At 32.6% G+C, this 19,535-nt stretch overlaps 1 protein-coding gene across 1 annotated transcript; it reads left to right on the forward strand.

The window, feature by feature from the left end:
- Positions 1 to 8,358: 8,358 nt before the first annotated feature.
- Positions 8,359 to 13,487, forward strand: LOC123538025 (uncharacterized). Its single transcript, XM_045321986.2, has 4 exons — positions 8,359 to 8,499; positions 9,157 to 9,259; positions 10,908 to 11,041; positions 12,634 to 13,487. Exons 1-4 carry the CDS (start codon positions 8,451 to 8,453, stop codon positions 12,798 to 12,800), a joined length of 453 nt encoding a protein of 150 aa, XP_045177921.2. The 5' UTR covers positions 8,359 to 8,450; the 3' UTR covers positions 12,801 to 13,487.
- The last annotated feature ends 6,048 nt before the right edge of the window (positions 13,488 to 19,535 follow it).

The following is a 19,535-nucleotide window of genomic DNA, read 5'->3' on the forward strand; positions in this document are numbered from 1 at the left end:
ATAATGGGATGTTTAGATAAGCGAACTGTCGTGACCCAAATTTACGTGCACTCATAATCAATAGGGCCATTATGACACTACTTTTCGCCCAGCTGAATATATGTATAATAAAGTTACTTAAGTGTTTATATTATATACTTAAGGTATTCGAGAGAGAGAGAGAGAGAGAGAGAGGGAGATATATATAATGATAAGCTACAACGGAAATAAATGTTTTCAACATAGCACTTTCTAGGCAGTATGAATTTAAAGGAACTGAAAATATCACAATTTGTTAAAGTTATTTTGCTAAATAGATCTCTTAGATGCACGGTGACCCAACCCTTTTCCGTTCCATTTTGAATCATTTTTGTGTGTCATTAAAGCTGCAAAATATTTTAATAACCGTAACGCCAGAAATGTTTGTAGATTTAAATATGTTTTTTTCCACTGAAAATAAAGTGGGTGGGGTAATATGTAAAAATGAAAAAGATTTGTATGTGACATTTACGCTATTATGATACTGATATCACCTGGTATTCAAAGTAACCTGTAAGACCTGAAATCCCTACAACATTAAGTGGGATATTATACGTTTTATAAAATACCCCCATTTTTTCAATATTATATTATAATTATTACATAATTTCAGAAATGTTTAAGGTAATATGCGCCACTGTTCTGAAATTTTGCCAAATAAAAGTTGACGATATATCCGATTGACTGGTATTTTTTTTACAGTTTTCTGTTATTTTCCATTTTGCAGCTGTAAATCTTCAAACATGACCACTAATGTCATTTTTTCAGCGGAGCGCAAAATGATGTACTTGACAGGTTTTTTAAGTAGCGTTTTATATACAACAAAAATACGGCAAAAATTCTTTATTTTCAAGTTTGTATTAAAATTATTTCTTCAATGATATATAATTTGTCAAGTTTATTTCGACGTCACATCGGAGGCAAACGATTTATGAACACAAAACTCGTAAAACTGACGTCGAGCTTCACCCAAAATTTTACGTAAAGACGCCCATATTTAAGAAATTGCCAGATAGATAGATTTCATTTTACTGGGGGTAACGGAAGCGCCACGGTAAATAGAGAGAAATCTAAAACGGTGACCCCCATTTTTCTTTTACAGAATCGATAGCAATTGAAATTTTGCACGCTTGTTCAAATTTATTCAAACAACTATCTCTGCTATGCTGAAAAAAAAATGACGTTAGTGGTCATGTTCGAAGATTTACAGCTGCAAAATGGAGAATAATAAAAAAATTGGAAAAGAAATCGTAAATACCGTCAACTTTAATTTGGCAAAATTTCATAACAGTCCGTTGAAAATCGTTAGGTGGCGCATATTACCTTAAACAGTGGGTAAAGAAAATGCCATGTTGGCATACATACACTAAATAGCAAAATGGTACAGAAAAAAATGTTAGTGGCATAATGGCGGATTCAAATAGTCCTCAGTGGTTTGCTCTGTAATGCTATTTTCCTTATTTTCTTTGCATTTGTTTTGCTGAAATCACATGACATATCAATGCTTGACAGGTAGGTCGCATTTTCATAATGAAATAATAACATGACAGAATTTGTCATGGAAACTTATATCATACACCACAACTGCAATTTGGAAAAAAAAAATTCTTGCGTCAAACATGACCACCACTTTTCGTTTGATTTTTATTCAGCACTGGCAATATTCTTCAGGAAAATGTAAGTTACAGGCATTTAAAGTGGGTCCTGATGTGTGCTGCGGCCTTGGAAATGTGTCGATTTTATATAGAATAAAGAAGAACTGCTATTTAGTGTGTTGTTACCTGTAAAATCAAAGCGAGTTCGGTGACCTGTGTTTTTTTCTGCTCTTGTTTGTCTTAGAAACTAAATGTTCTTTAAGCTGAACTGTTATGAAAGACTAATTTACTCACAGGCGTAAATTAATGTGTTGGATTTGCTAGAATTTATCTGGAATCACCAAACAATTTTGCATTCATGTTCATGGTTTTGCGGCGGAAAAGATGTAAAATATTTATTAATTGAAAATAAAAACATATACTATTGAATCAGATAAACTATGTTTCTACTTTCACATAGCTTGGAACTCTTGAATTGTACTTGTATTTATTTATTTTTTCTTTAGTTGAAAGGCTGCTCTCTGAAAGTGGAACAAAAGTTAATGAAATAGATTCACTTATTTGCACCGTTCTTATTTCATGGATAATGCAAGAACGTTTTTATTTTCTCCTCAGAGATAAGTTAAAAACGCATTATTTGTGTAGCTCCAGTAACACATGGAAAACTCAAGTATGTTTAACAATCCGGCTCTTCAACATTTATTTTAGAGAATTTAACATAATACCACATGTAATGTTGTAAATATAAGATGGTAAAAATTATTATAAAGTGCAGTAAAACGATTATAAGGTAAACGATGAAAATTATTTTTTGCATATCATAATAGTTAAAATATATTCAAAAATGGATATTGTGTATACAAGTGCAGTCAAAAACAACGCCGAATCAGCGCAAACTACGATTTGTAGATGGAAATACTGTTTTGCTATAATATTGATGCCCTTGCTTAAAAGATGACGATTCTTTTATTTTGAAATATTAACTGTCATTTTTAAAGTATATTATAACTGCTATTTTTTAAAGCCATTTAGCCGGTCACTGGCCTAACTCACAATTTTGATGGCATTGTGTACACTACGGTAGCGCTTTCATACTGTCAGACTGACGTCAGATGGAATGAGTGACGTCACGCTTTATGTATATCTTCAGAATGATTTTGATATTCCCTTATTGATATTTGTCGTGATATTAAAAATAAACCTTGTACATAAAAAGATATTTAAGCCACCTAGGGAATTAGGGCTACAACCAAACTATGCCCACATTTTGCTTTTATAATATATAATGTATAAAATAATAAACACACCTGCATACATCTCATTTAAACAAGCATATAAACAAGGATACAAAAGGGTTCAGCCGAATTTATTTCAACTTCATCTAGGGCTCTCCACAGAAGAATATTTAAGTACCTCAAAAGTTATCTTATTCATAGACGAACAATGTATTTACTTTTATCATTAAAATTTTACTAGAATAAAATCTTTGAAGTTTTATATATACGAGTAATGGGGTAGAATGTAGCGATATTTGACAACACATTAAAACAATTTGGTTCGCATCCAGTGTTAATTTCATGCTTTTTAAGATAGTAACTACGAAATTGAAGTAGACTGTTTAGTAATAATTAGAAAGTGACCGCTGTAGAGATATAGTGTTCTAATGTGTAAATATTCTATTTTGGTACATACGTAACAGAACATAATATAGCAATGTTTTACAGGTCGTAAGGGCTAGAAATAAGGTAACGTCTCCACAATTTCATAGGGTCTGCAGATGAATGTACAAATGTATCTGTTGAATATCACATCAGAAACGTAAATGTTACATGTACACAGGTCCGAAACTGCAATTGCATGCGTTATATACTTGACTCACAGAAAACAAAGAGGTTGTATTGACTTTCACATTAACTATGGTGGCTGATTTCTGCCATTTCGTGTGTTCATGTCGGCGAGGCGAAATGTTGAAGTAACGAAAACACGAAAGGTCGAAATAATGCTTATTTTTCGTGTTTTCGCCTTTCGACTTTCGAGGCGAATACATGCACGAAGTAACGAAACACTGAAGGCAAAATAACGAAATTCCATAGGCAAACGTATAAATCACTTTTCGCGTCGTCGGGTATTAAAACTTCGTGTTGTCACTCTTCTTTTGTCGTGTCTTCGTGTATTTTAGCTGTTTTCGACCTTTCGTTACTTCGACCTGCCGACACGAACACAAGACAAATGTCTCGTGTAGGGTCTGCCTTAATACAGCAATGTACAGCAAAATGATGCATAATGGCGCAAAATGGGCGTAATGTATCGGTCGGCTGAGTTTCTATCAACAAACAGTTTAGCCCTAATGCGCATTGAGCATAATAGATACGTAGGACTGCATATTTATATACAACAGTTTTATCCCCCTAGAGTGAAAAGACTGACTAGACGTGTATGATTATCCTGTTATCAAAATTCAATTCTAATTACAGGAATTAAAAACGTTTGTGAATGATTCAAAAAGACGATGCTAATGGCTTTAATATCAAAGAAAATTTTCATAAATTAAAAAACATTTTGTAAACAGAAAATCTGCCACAGGAGTTGAAAATTATAAGCTGGAAAGTCGCTGTGATCTTAAACCCAACAAAAAGATGCAGTGACAAACTTTCGAGCCAGTGAAGCCATATACATGTATATCAAACTCTCAATTAACTACAGGGTTAAATTAACACAAAAAGGGTTTTGTGAATGCAAATTAGCACTATGGAAAATTCAGTGAGGTTAAAACATAAGCATGTCAAATTGTTCTGTTTTACCAACAGGTTTATGGCTGGTTTGAACACGTACACGTATTTGTTTACTCCATTTTACAGGTTTTATATTTCACATACAAGCAGGCTATACATGTATGATAAAAATGCAGCAAACAGTATGGTTGTCTCAAAATTGCCATTGTTAGATCTAGTTGTTAATGAAAGAAGTAAACGCAGAACATATTCTATTTCGTTGTTAATTTTGTAAAATATCTTAGCCTGACCTAAGAACTGAATGTTAGTATTATCAGGACACAGTTGTTAAAATCTTAAATTATAAAAAAGCACTATCGCGCATCATTAACTTAGCCAAATTCAGTACAGGAGGTTAGCTCATCTTGTTAACTTTCCTGTAACATTATAATTTCAATGTTATTTTAGAGAAAAAATCAAATTAACCTCAAACAGCATTGCTGCAACGTTAACCATGCAAGGTCTGTAAAAATATTGTACAGATCATTTTTATGGTTAGCGATAAGGACTTTCCTTGATAATTATGATTATCGATAAGTATGGCATTTCCTTGAAAATCACACTTTCATTGACATTTACTGAGGACAAAGTGATTAGTGTATTCTGCAAAACAACGAAAAAGCCTACGCATCTTTCAGTGTTATTGCAAATTCAATGCATTTAATCAGGAATGGCGTATGTATTAAATTGCAATCCTCATGCTAAGAGAACTATTACTGAGTCATTGCTATGATATCGGGAATTTCATCGGAATCAGGAGACTTAATGCTTTTTCCTGGAATGATGAAATATATAAACAGATCAGATGTTGCACTTTTGTGCAGATATACTGACTACAAATTGAAATTAATTCGGTTAAGAGGAACTATTGTCCAAGAAATGAGTCTGAAACGGCACAAATTATCAAAAAGCTCATCCCTAGACAAGGAAAAGTACTTTAAAGTCATTCGTTTCATCCATACTTCATGTTAAGACGTCGGTTACTTACTTAATACTCATTTGGAATCCAGGAAATAATATAAAATGTATGCAATGGTCAAAGTTATTTGACTATCGCTGTTGTCGATCTGTTCCTTATGTGTCAGCTGCCAGGTAGTCCAAGCGCCCTTCAGTAACTAACATATTTTCTTGTAGGTCGTATTCGCTACATCTTGAGTGTCGTCAAATAACTAAGTTTACTGATTAAATCTTTATGTTTCGTTATTAATGTACATTTCAAAACAATTCACTTTTAAAACTTTTAAAACATGTTCTTTTTTAATATGTATTAATACAGTATGTAAAATATAAAAAAATAGTTGCCATGAAGACACGACAACTTTACGTTCGTATTATAAATGATACTAATTTGCTAAAAGTCAGATATCTTGTGATTTGTATAGCAACTGGACTAGTAATAGATAAAATCTGATACAATAATTCCATTTAACAGACAGGCTCCGGTAGTAAATCCACTCTGCGGAAGTACGTTAAAAGAATGTTAATCAGTGTAAATAAAGGGTTTTTATCGTAACTGCTTCCAGTGTGCTCAAATTTGTTTTGATATATCCCCTAGGCATTCATTTTCATCGCAGATATTGGCTTAAGAATTTAATATATATATATATATATATATATATATATATATATATAAGAAAAGTCAGAAAAATATCAGAACCAAACCTGATATAATTTATAATAACAGAAATTTTGAATTACCTACCCCTACCCCATTGTGCATCTTACATCAGTTTTAGGCAAAGGCCAGCCAAAAATAAGGGTGAAATATTTTTTTCGCAACAAGTAGATTATTGTTTGGTCAAATGGTACATTATAAGCCATAATTTAATTATTTAGCATTACGTTTTGGCTTACATTTTGTTAGAAAGAAGTATTCGAAGAAAATATTTTCAAAATGATGCATATCCTGATAAAAAAAACGCTCGTACATCCTTAAGAAAAACACTAACGCGTCACGTTTCATTTTTGAATAATGTATTCATTCTTAAAGATTTTCTTAATACATTTCAGCCATTGCTTCCCTCACATTTAGTGAACGTTTTAGACGGGCCCTAACCCTCGCTGGATCTTAATCGGGTAAAAATCTTCTGTAAGATCTTATATGAGAGTAATGGAGGGCATTTCTGTACGGGTCAACATACCATAAAACCTCATTTGAAATTACATAGAGGAGATTAAGGTGTCTTTTCATATTGAATTAATTAAACGAGTTGAATAAATTCTGCTTGAGTTATTCTGCTATTCTGCTATTCTGTTGGAGTTATTTTGCTATTCTTCTTGCTTAGGCAATTGTTAATTGTGCGAGGTAATATGTATATATAAGACGTATAACTTAACGTTGTTCTTTTAACTGACAAAAAGGGTTTTCTAACAAATTATGGTTCCTATCCTGAAAACTTATTGATCAAACATGTCAGCTTGGTATAAAACTATCTAAACTATCTCTACTATACAAAGTATCTCAGTCTTATTACATACCGGACCAAATAAACAGAATTCATACATTCTTGTCGAAAGATTGATTAATTACTTATCACGGCATCCGTGACTTAGTCCTCTGCGCTGCGCTTCGCCTGGCACATGCAGACCTTGAGTTAATTGATTAGCTTTCTGCGGTTTTGTAGAACAGACGTACTAAAACATGTGACATTCACAGTGTTCAGTAATACACTTATGTCGGTCGAAAATCTTGGAAGATTATCAAACGCATTTCAACTAAAAATAACATAACCAAGATGGCAAACCAGTTACATACTGAGGCCCGCACACAGATAGATCTTTGTCGCATTAATGTAATACTCAGTGCATTGTCATAACTATCACTGTGTAACATAAAACTTCAACGAATATATACGAGTATATCAGTAAATCCGCTAGTACCACGAGAAAGGCATAAGACAGATATCTTTAACTTCAATGTTTGTTCTAACTCTAATCATCGAATTAGTTTATATGCGGCGACCGCCAACTTACTTTATGTCAGTATTCCACGGAGATCTGAAAAACGCATGGTATGTATTTTGCTTGTAATTCGCGATCAGGAATTATGCCTATGAATATACAACCAAGAATTAGTCCAAATTTGAGCGGCAGCCATAGGTTGATGACACAATGTGTTGTTAGAATGAAAACTATATGATTTCTAAAACAATTCACAGTAGTTTATAAGGTTAGATGATGGAATGTTTACAAATCAGTGGTTTACTGGTTTACTTTCACCTTAAAAACGCAATTATCTGTAAATGCATTTTTAATACCTTAATTATTAATCACCAGCGCCGGGAAATGAACTTAGTTTTTGAAAACAGTTAAAGCTTTATCTGCGGAAACAGGAAATTAAGTGTATCGTTTACAGATTGCAATTACAAATATTTACATTTTATCATTCAAATGCCTCTGATAAGCAAGGCATCGCATAAATCCGATAAATAGGCCTGCCGAAAATCTCCTTGGGTGCCGACAAGAAGTATTTACTTTCCTGAAAATTAAATATCACACAACCTACAGTTGTTATTTTCTGGTTACCTATCTGTTCCTGTTTCGTCATTGAATTTATACATAATGAAAATGTATGTAGAAGTGATATAAATTTGTCTACTCCATGTATTTTTGTCCACCGCATTATGCGAAGAAAAAAAGAGAGATATAGAAATTGTAATTACTTGGCACAAATGTTCCCATTAATACAACTACATGTCGCACGTAAGCTTCAAGGTTAATGTCACACTTGAAGGTCAATATGAACAGGGTATATTTCAGGTCAGGCCTACAGTTTTGTTAAATAGTTAATATGGTTATTTTTGATATTGGGCAACTACATAAACATCTAACGAAAGGAAAATATAATTATTATGATAATTTTACAAAAAATGCTTAATGTCAACTATTCTGTTTAAACAGCTTTAAGTATGTGCAGATAAGATTCAAGTGTTTATATCTGTCATGTTTATTATACTGCACGCATTATCTGCACATATTGAACCAGTAGACCCTCCTGTTATCAGCAATAAAGATTACATATACAAGATTCACAACAGCTTATACCTTGATATTCTAGTACAAAATAATGGATACCATATTTTATTTCGTTGTGGTTTTATTAGTTTGTGTCACAGGTAACAATTTAATTCAGTTTCCTTACCGTAGTATATAAAACCTTCATGTTACTCACCTAGTTAGCTCAATGATTCAGCACTAGACTGTAAAACGAAAGATAATAATCAATTTGAAATAGGAAAACCTAAATGCTAATGGCGTCCTTTAACAGTAACGGTTACCCCAAACCATACGCGTATAGAGTATGTTTCACTATATAATATCTACCAAACCATACGCGTATAGAGTATGTTTCACTATATAATATCTACCAAACCATACGCGTATAGAGTATGTTTCACTATATAATATCTACCAGATTATTTTTGACCCGATATTATCATTTTTAGGAACTGAGCCAAACTTAAACAAAGTGTGTATCGAAACAAAAGTCGTTTAATAATTTAGGAAATATCAAACTAGTAATTATTGTCTTTGACCTCAGTCGTAACACTTATACCTACAACAAAATCACGAAGCAAGCAAAAATTAGACACTAACTTACAGGATTACTTTTTTCCTTTCAGTATGTTCATGTTACATACAAATACTTTTATACCTGCTGGAATGACAGGAAAATCCAGTATTCAAAGTCTTAAGTATTGGGTGTAAATGAAATAATTTAGTTTGAATAGTCCAATTTTGTGTGACTGACAGTTCCTAATTTGAAATTTCAGTTGTAAATGCCGGAGAATTTTGTACAGAGGATACCTTCGGATACACAAAATACTGTGCTACATCTTGTTGTGGAACCAAATATAACAGATACTGCTGTTCCAGGTATACATCATTGCTATTCCGGTTCGCTCTATACGAATATGCTGTTACCCGCAAGGTCGCGAGTTCGGTGCCCGGATAAAGATAAATTAATTGAATTTCCTTACTGATTTAATGGATAAACTTGGTGTGACCGCCAAAATATTTTATTGATAAAGAGCTCAAGAAAGTACGCCTTAGGTCATTCGGTTTTGAACTCTAATTCATGTAGAGAAGTTAACCAGGGAAACTGCTTTGTTAAATGATCTCCGTAACTTACGTAGTGGAATTCTGATGAAATACTTTTAAAATATGATGTTTTAAACAGCGTCTTTGAATGTCATTCAGAAACAACTGCTTTAAGGAACAGGATACTTATTAACGTAATGTTGACAATGCTTAAGAATGTTTTTTAATTGTTAACGTTTAGTCATGTCCCGTTATGTAATGATTTGTCATCAAACAGATTCCGAATCTGTTGCCAAGTGTTAAATGAGTAATAGCTGTTTTATAAAAATGCGTCTAATCACAGTACTAATTATATTTGAAGATGGTTGTGATTTTTTATCAAAATTGTATAATACAGAAAAGATATATATATATTTTTTTATAACACGACGCAATTTTATACAGATCGATTTCTGTCTCTCAGCGAATATTATATTGAGGTCAAAGTTGGTCACAAAGCTCTACTGATTGCGTTTGTTAGCATACGTTACGCATTCATATGATAATTATACTTCGTAATAACTTATCTGGACTTTATAATATCACTTTATCAATAAGGCGATGTATGTAAAAGCGAACATAAAACTTAAACGAAAGAAATGAACAGGAATCCATTTCACGAAATTCTCATAATTATGACAAAGTTTTAACTTGGGATATAACTTAGGAGAGACCTAAACAAAAATCATAAAAATGATTACTGTGACCGCCAATGTTTCAAAAGAAAGGTTATGATTTCATACCGGCACGTACTCAATTATGTGCTAAAATTTGTCTGAAAAGAAAAAAAAAAAACAAGTTGCGCGCTACACGTAGATCTACATGTTTAGTTTGATAAACGAAGTCATATAAACATAGATTTTACACGATATGTTGTTATTTTTAACACCTCTAACGCTTTAGAAAAATTAATGAAAATAACACCATATACGTTACACGTGTAGTAATCTCTAAGAAGCCATAAATGTCATATATATAATAATGACAATCTGTATGTTTAGTAAAATTGACAAGTTATTACCATCTGGACATTAATTTATCTGGAACGTATTTCCCGGAAGGGACTATGGATCGAGAGGTCTCGAGTTCAGGCTTAATATCTGATTGTTTTCGACAACAAAGTCATTATGCTTGGAGTTATTCGTCAGCTGATCAGGTGAGGAAGTTATCAAATTGTTGCGATATAGGCCAGTACTAGTACAGAACGGTTACGCTGACTTAATAGAAATTACTGTTAAACAGAAGTCAAGAGTGTTTTCGGGATGGAGAGGGATAGGGGCAAGTTTATTGTTGGAGAGAAAACAGATGTAGCGCATGATGTTTAGTTTTAGTACAAAATTTGGAATTTTATATACCATTATGTTATTTCAGTTTGTACTACGCGATATAGTTTCTTTAGTTCAAGGACGTAAATTTATTGATATTTAGGTCATTACATTTTCAGTAATGTGGGGCTTATCGTTGGTATTGTGCTTGGTGTTGGTGGACTTGTAACAGTGATAGTGTCAGTGTTGGTGGCTGTATTCTGTTGCTGTCGAAAAACCAGAGGACAGACGGGACAGGTGTGTCAACCTACAGGTAACTTTAGTCTTTAATCTGAACTCTTTTATTGTTGTTTTATGGATAGGGGAACCAAGTCAAGTTACAGTTATTTCGATTTACTTTTTATCCTATCTGGTTTTTTTTTTCGATCATTCTTCCGTTCATTTGTATGTCTTTTTGTCTTTGTCATTAACTTCTCAACAACTAAAATGCCATATTTTGATTACCGGCAATGCAATGTACCGCCTTTTAAGTTCATACGAACTACGAATGTGTATTTAGAAAAACCTGTTGTAATGACAAATGTCAATAATACCATAGAACCGTATTTCAATCTTTAATGCTTTTAAACCTGATTACGTGTCTTAAAAGACCTTTTCTTCTTCATTTTCTCAATAGCTTTGCGCCTACAGAAATTACCTCAGATAGATTGAATTGACAGATTTCCTGATGATTTAGTGTTTACATTGTGCCTGTACAGTATCTTTGCTTCTAAATAAGTGATTTTTTACAATGATACATCAATACATGGTTACGAGTGGAAATGCATTACTTCTTGTCTAGTTACAGCGTCTGGATGTATTCTGCACATTTTTCAAAAATAATTATTTAAACAGCACGTATGGTTACATAAAAAAACTTGTTGTTCCAGTAGGATGGTTGTAAAAATCAGGACATGATAGGTTTTGCGACCTATAAAAAAGTCAGTAAGATACTTGAGCTGGAATAAAGTATGTAAAGTTTTTCCTCTAATTCTAATTTTTTCACTGCAGTATCTGTTATGTCCTGGTGATTAATAAATATAGGGATCACGGATCACGGCTTTTTAGTGGACAAATGATAATTGCACTCAAAATGTACCATTAATTTTTCTAACTCAGTTTTGTAAAAATGTATACACAACTATTTGAAAAAGCTGTATATTAACCAATCATAAGATTGGAGGTATGTAATGAGTTCAGTTTGTTTACCATGTTTACATTAACCACGATTTCAAAATCGACGAACATTTAAGTACAGTGACTACATTTCTCCGTCAATCCATTTAATTTGTTCAGACAGAGATTTGGGCAGGTCATTTTACAAAACGAAAACTAGTTTAAATGTATAATACATTCTTTGTGGTCCAGAAAATAATGCACAAAATGCCATAAGGATTTCCTTTTTTATCGCATATTTATGCCTACAGTATAAAATTTTTCACTAAGCACCCGGTTCATTTATCTAGCCTTGTTCAATGTAATTTGTCTTAGTTTTGTTAAATGCCACTTTCAAATGGTGATCTGATATGTAAGAAATAACTAATGAGTACGTTCGTGCCGAAAGACCGAGTTGTTTCTATTGAACTATGATATTACTATGCATAAACTGTTGAATTCTGATCAACCTGGGGCTATAGGACGTGGGCGGTAGCATGCATTTTAACTACAGGCTCAATCAAACTGAGCCAGCAACATTTTCATTTTTGACGTGTTGGGCCACCTGAGGAGTTTCCACTTCTACTATTTTAAGTAAAGCGCATTTTCATTCATTCAGTGTGCAAGTAGCTTTTAAATGAGGCTATACATTCCCATATTTTATTAATAGTATGTACACATACACTTTTTACCATGCCATATATATTTCAGTGCCGGTGTACGGTGTGCAGACAACCACTGTAAGTTATGAACAAGCTGGATACACAAATGCTGCATTCCCACAACAATTGCAGACACCAAGCATGCCTGGTCCAGTAGATGATGCCCAGAAATGGCAACAGCCCCCGCCTTCATACAATACTGTCATCACGAGCTAACATGTTGAAACATTGGCCATAATTATAATAATCATAATAATATACTAATGATGATAATAATAGTAACAATGACAGTAACGTTTTCTACAGACGATATCATAATTATGTTAAAATTAAGTCTTACATGTGGTCGTAAAGCCTGATACATTCAATATTTAAAGCAAAAAAGTTATATAATAACATGCTTTTGGCACACTTCCAGTCCCTGTTTGAACGTATGCGCGTTCTTATGTCTAAGCGATAAAACATAATAAATGGCTTAGATGTCCCTTCAAGCCATTATTGCGCTAGATAAGAAATTATGACAAGAAAGCATAATTATTGATGTAGTATATTAACGTTCTAGTAATACCAAAATAAAATGAAATGGTAAAATTGACGTATTTTAAAGAAGCGTATTTTTTAAATAATGTTTAAACAGAAAACTCTGTTTTGAAAAAAGAACTTACATTATGTTTTTATATATTAAACTGTGATTATAAATAATTATATTGCACCTTTTGATTTACCTCTTAACAATCAGATTATCTAATTTGGATTCCGATCATTCAAGTTTGAGGAGAAGATGTTTGACGATGTTTACTATATGTTTACAGACCAAACAGGCCACACACACGGCGGCGATCAATTTCGTTGAATCATCCGATGGTCATTTCTATGACATTATTTTGATTTCTGACAACCCTGTTTTTGTATCTTTGTGCTCATTATGGGCACTTGGCTACAGGGACCGTATTCACCAACATTTAGGTTATTAAACTTAGACTGAGGCATTAATATGTTAACTTTTCGTTTTGCTATTATGGCATTGTCATTTTAGCCCCCTAATGAACTAAAGTTTGCATAAATGTGCTTTCTGCACATTGTCTAAGTTTCCCCCTCAAGGCTAAGTATCAGACTCAATACGTTTGTTAAATACGGACCCAAGTGTGCTAAAATGTATCCGCTTTAACGTGTTATTGACCACCGAAAGTCGATCTGAATACGAATTTGCAGATCAGTCTCGAGTTTCAGGAATGTGATTGTTTGTTTCTGTGTCCAGATCTGTGAATTGACGAATGGAAAGGTTGTAATTTGGAGTTGCTCTCAAAACAGTTTTGTTTTCTCCGAGCCAGTATTAAAGCAAACACAAGCAAGCGCTGTATGATCTTCACTGGCTACCAATCAAAGCCAGAATCACATTCAAAATGCTTACCTACATGTATAATTGTTCAGTTGGAATCTCTCCAGAATATCTTTCTGAACTTCTCATAAAACAAACACAGACAAGGAACTTGCGTTCTTCAAATTCCATTACTGGGTGTTTCGTTGTTCCTTTCAACAAGCGCACAACGTTCAGCGACAGAAGTTTTGGTACTGTTGGACCTAATCTCTGGAATGACTTGCCTCTCGAAATAAGGAACTCAGACACAATAGATGTTTCCAAAAAGAAGTTGAAAACTCATTACTTTGGAAATTACTTTGCACTGTTTTAGAGACTGTGACTGTGATTTTTGAGCGATTGAAGTAACGTGAACTGGATGATTTTATTGTATAAATACATTCGAATATGAACTATTTTATAACAAATACAAAAGTACAGTTGTTTGTAATAACTTCTGGAAATGTCGCAATAACCCACTTAGTCTTACTAAATAACAAACAGCTATCTTACGGTATCTTAATGTTCTAATATTTTATTAATCTCATCTGATGCCTGATCTTTTGTTTAAATTAATAATAATGCTTACTAAATAGTTTATTCACAATGATATTTATGCTCATTTATGTCATATGTCATTTAAAATGTCTTAACTTTTGTCGTATTTTTTATGTATTTGTAAAACGCCATTGAATATGTTTTACGTTAAAATAGGCGTTTAATCAAATAAAACAGTTTCAGTTTTTTTTATCGTTGTGCTCCTTGTTTGATGTGAACAGTGTAATATCTTAAAACATGGGACACAGCAACTTTTCATTAATATACTTTTTAGACAGACAGGTAACCGGCAGCTCTGCCTTTCATCTTCATTGATAAATATTCTAACACAAGCAAGTAGCAGGGAACACAAAAAAATGCCGATTATGTTTTCCTATATGTTATTAAAATATCTTCTGTAAACACCTGTTTGTGTTTGTATTTCTCAATCTGTTCACATGTTTGCCTAATTTATGCCTCGTTTCCTGGTACTTTGTAAGCACATATTTATAAACGAAAATGACACGGCTTCTCACATTATCCTCTGTCTGCATGGGTTTTTATTCCTTTGAAAGTGTAACCATAACATTTGTACTTTTGCCAATTCCAGGAAATTTAATGGGGAAAGTATAAATGCTGCAGAAGGATTGTCAGCTTTTAGAAACCTTATAAGCGGCGCTTAGCAACCAGTATATTAAATTACAAGGTAACGGGTTCCTGAAGTAAGCTGTTGATGCCTTTGATAGCAACTAAATGGTAACGAAGTGGGAAATCTAATAATAATGTGTGTATATCATATATTTACGCAGGATGCAGCGTATGGTGAATTATAAATTATAAATATTTTCTATGGTTCGATTAAAAATATAGCTCTGATAAAAGGTTTTTAGTGACATCGAATGAAGATAACAAGCCAATATAATGTAGACTGTATTTGGTAACAACGCTTCCTGTGAAATTAAGTTGAAGTGATTTGTCGAGCACTTAGTGTTTGAAATTAATCAGAAGACAGTGCACTAGGAAAGGTTCGATCTCATGAGACTACATTTTACACCTCAAAAAGAAAATTAAAACCATTTGCGACTTAAACTTGACAATTGTAAGCGAAAACTAGTTCATACAAATAACGAAAACACTTGAAGACAATCTAATTGTATGCACTTTAATATGAGTTTTGGAAATATTTTGTCTCTTGTTATAAAATTATATTTCATTTTTTAATCATTATGATAATTAGTTAAAGCAACATGCAATTGAAACACATGATATGGAAAACTATCTATATAATACTGTATTGGTTTATAAAGAATGTTAACTACGATATTAGGGTTAAAAAATTATGCATTTCTTTTTACTTATATTCTGTTTAGAGCCTTGCTAAACTGAGAACATTTTCTCTCTCAAAAAATCAATAAAATATGGGTGCTGTGAAAGTGACCACTGGTATTGATATAGGCTTATTTTCAATCACTTCACTATTTTTCAGTGTGATATACCTTCCGGGCCAACATTTCTAGAAAGGAACGAGTGGAAAAGTTTCACCCCAGCTAGCGCTGTGGGCGGCAAATTTTAAGGTAGCTAATCAAACCAGTGAGAAAAACAACCGAAAGTCAAAGCAAATCGAACGTTATACATTATTTGCATTGTTGTACAAAAGTAATAAACAGCATGCCTTCAAATAAATAAAAATAAAAATAAATTCAAAGAAAGAACATTATTAAAACATACAGTCAACTTTAAAGCACTTTGTTGAGGCTTAAGTAAACATCATAATACATAAGACTCAGCAAAGTGCTGTTTCGTGAATTTCGATGATTTTAGAAATTAACTCACTACATGTATGTGTCATGTAACCACTGTAGATCATACTAAAAGCACGAATTTAAAGCATCCTGGTTTAATAACACACCAATTTAGTGAACCACGAGAAAATCTATAAAATTTTAATGCAGATTTGTATGTCACCGTTTTCACTGAGAAATTACAATAACTAGATATTAAGTGCAAAACAGAGACATTTGATTTATTTACAATTCGCCTCGCCAATCTATATCAAAATATATTCAATTGAAACTCGGTATCTCGAATCCAAGGGATCAAGCGTTTTACTTCGGGATAACCGAAATTCGACATATCATGATAATTTTGTTCACGTGTTTTCGGGACAGGACTTGAAAATGTCTTCGCAACAGCCGCAATGCTGAGATAAGCGAGTTCATGAAATCAAGTTGCAACTTTTTTTTTCTTCTCTCTCTCCCCTGAAAATAATGTCATTTCACAGCAACGACTTTACTTAGAATGAGGAAGTAATTCCCGTTATTTTTGAATATGAATTTAATATTTACATTTTTCTTAAAGAAAGGATCAAATTAGTAGTTATACATAGATATACATATTAGATCCAGATCTATAGGTTGCGGCTTAATACATGTTCGGGAATGCAAAATTAAAGGATTGTATTCGGATTATTTTTGTTTTTTCTTGTTTAAATCCAAAGCGAAATCTAGCCTACCAAATTGAAAACCAAAATCAAAAGTTTTAAACGTGTACATTTACATCTAGCAGGAAACTTGATTAATACTTCGTACAATTTTCGGTAGACATCTTTTAAAGGGGACAAATATTTACAGTAACTTATATTGAAATCACAAACTCCCAGTACGTGTTTCAGCTCACAATTTTCCCTTAACTGGTAATGGAAAGACACGTGTTTTGTACAAATCGAGCGTTCATCTCTGTATGGATCTGACTGTTTAATTTACCCGTTGTCTTTCTGATGGCGCTAAATGAATTGAAATTTTTAGATATCTGTTAGCATTCATCTTATCTGTAGTGACAGCGTGACATTATTAAAACAAGAAAAAGGAGGATAGAAAGTCGGAGTTCGAAATGGCAAATCTTATTGAACTGATTCTGTTTCATGATTAAAATATCTGGCTGAGTCTTAAGTCCGTTACTTATCCTAATCAGAAACTTAATGCAGCATATTACTATACCTATTTGATGTTCCAGTCAAATATGGTATTTACACAGCTAAAGGTTGGGTTATAAAGTCGAGTTATTAATTATCCTTTGTAATATTTCTGTATGTGAATCATGCTTCATGTTTCTTTGGGTTTCTATAATTTGAGCAGTGAAATGGCATTTGATTTATATTCCCTTCAATTCTGCATTTCAATGGATATGATAATGAAATTGGTTTCTATGATTTGAGCAGCGAAATGGCATTTAATTAATATTCATTATACTGAAATATGCGCTATACCTCAACTTGTACTCAAGATTTTTTAAGCTTTTGAACAAAGATTTCTGGAGATAACTCGAATTGCATTTGTTTGCGTTGATGGTATTAAATGATTATGGATATGGAGTTTGCCAGAGACAACTTAACATGGCAGAGATATTTATTATCTTAATACAATTCTGAACCTTTCAGCTGTGCAGTAGGATATGATATGCACAAGAAAAGTATATATTGAGAGAGGCGTGAATGAAAGGTGAGGAAGGGTTTGGCCACATGGTCTTTTTTCTTTTAATAATTTTGATAACTAAATTATAAAGTATCTCCAATTAATGTCTGAAATAAAATCTCGCTTTTGGAATGTAAGAGTTCAAAATATTGCATACTGGCAGTAATGGTATGCGTCAAACCTGAATCTACTGTAACATTTAAAGCTTTTATACGGTAAATAAATATTCTTTCAGATTAAAAATTTTGCAGATGATTTTCTCGAAAGTATAATCCAATCATCATGATCATATGCAATTAATAACCATTGAGAGAGACACTTATTGTTGACAGTCTAAATTGTATATTCGTGAAGTGTTATTTATCATTCTATTAGCGCTCGACTAGAAGCTAACTTAAAAACACCATAATTCCATTATACTTGTAAAGCTGACTATACGTCTTCACATAAAAGCAAAGCGAATATAACGTGACTCTTTTACAACTACTGTCAAAAGTCTTCTTATATCAATATGCGTAAATAACGAAGGATTGTAACATTTTCCTTCCAGCGTTTCTGTTTATTTTCGCATATTCTTATTGTCTAAATTCATGTTTTATTAACTAAAGCACAAACATTACTTTTAATTGCAAAGAGTTTCTCGAATTTTCTTTTTCAGATTTATTATCTAAATTACTTAGCGTATATCCGATTTTTATCGATAAAAGCATGTCAAAATAACTTATTAATGAAGAAATATACTAGTGTCAGTTATCCCTATTAGCCGTTGCATAGAAACAGTAATTATATTGAGTTAAAAGTAAATTATCTGATCCAAGTCCATGGTTAGTGTTACCACGCCGAAGTTGCATTATGCTTTTAATAACCTGTAGTGTTGCCATTATTTGTTTAATTTCCTTTGGAATCATTGCGTCCATTCAATGTTTCAGCATTCATTCTTCAATCAAGTTATATCTTTTTTTATCTAAAGTCGGTGCGTGCTGGGGGACGTGAGGGTATCTACATATGTCATTACCTGTCACGAAATGAATATGCTATTATTTTGTTTATGTCTATATAAATATCATACGCTTTCAAAATATCATCATATTCTTGTTCAATCTGTTGTTCCACAATTTGACAAAACAAACAGCAAATAAACAATTTGTGAAGGACGATACTTAAAGAAATTTACAAAAAGACAGAAAAAAAACCCAACTAATACTACCAAAAGTGCCGAATAAAATACTTCATGACTAACTTTCCATATACTACTCCCTCACCTAAATTAAACGACAACATGTTTATATTATTGTTTGATTGTTATGGTTCACATGCATCGTTGAACTCAAAAAGGTTGTCAATGATAGAACTTAAGTGCATACTTAACTGTAATGTTATACAAACATATTTACTGTATTGAAACGTTTTAATGAAGAAAAACCATAATAATATTATTATCAAACATGTTATCGTTTGAGTAATCGTGTGGGATTTATACACATGTTTCTTAACTGTACATCACGGACGTGAATACGTACAGAATGAGACATTTAAAACGGTTATTAAAAACGGTTTATTGTCAAAATCTGCTATATACCCTATTTA

The sequence above is a fragment of the Mercenaria mercenaria genome, chromosome 1 (genome assembly GCF_021730395.1).
Source record: "Mercenaria mercenaria strain notata chromosome 1, MADL_Memer_1, whole genome shotgun sequence".
Taxonomy (NCBI): Eukaryota; Metazoa; Mollusca; class Bivalvia; order Venerida; family Veneridae; genus Mercenaria; species Mercenaria mercenaria.

Excerpts from the sequence above, each read along its gene's own strand:
- LOC123538025 (XM_045321986.2), top strand. The coding sequence starts at position 8,451 with ATGGATACCATATTTTATTTCGTTGTGGTTTTATTAGTTTGTGTCACA. Across the intron at positions 8,500-9,156 it reads TTTATTAGTTTGTGTCACAG|TTGTAAATGCCGGAGAATTT; the intron begins GTAACAATTTAA and ends TTGAAATTTCAG. Across the intron at positions 9,260-10,907 it reads AACAGATACTGCTGTTCCAG|TAATGTGGGGCTTATCGTTG; the intron begins GTATACATCATT and ends TTACATTTTCAG.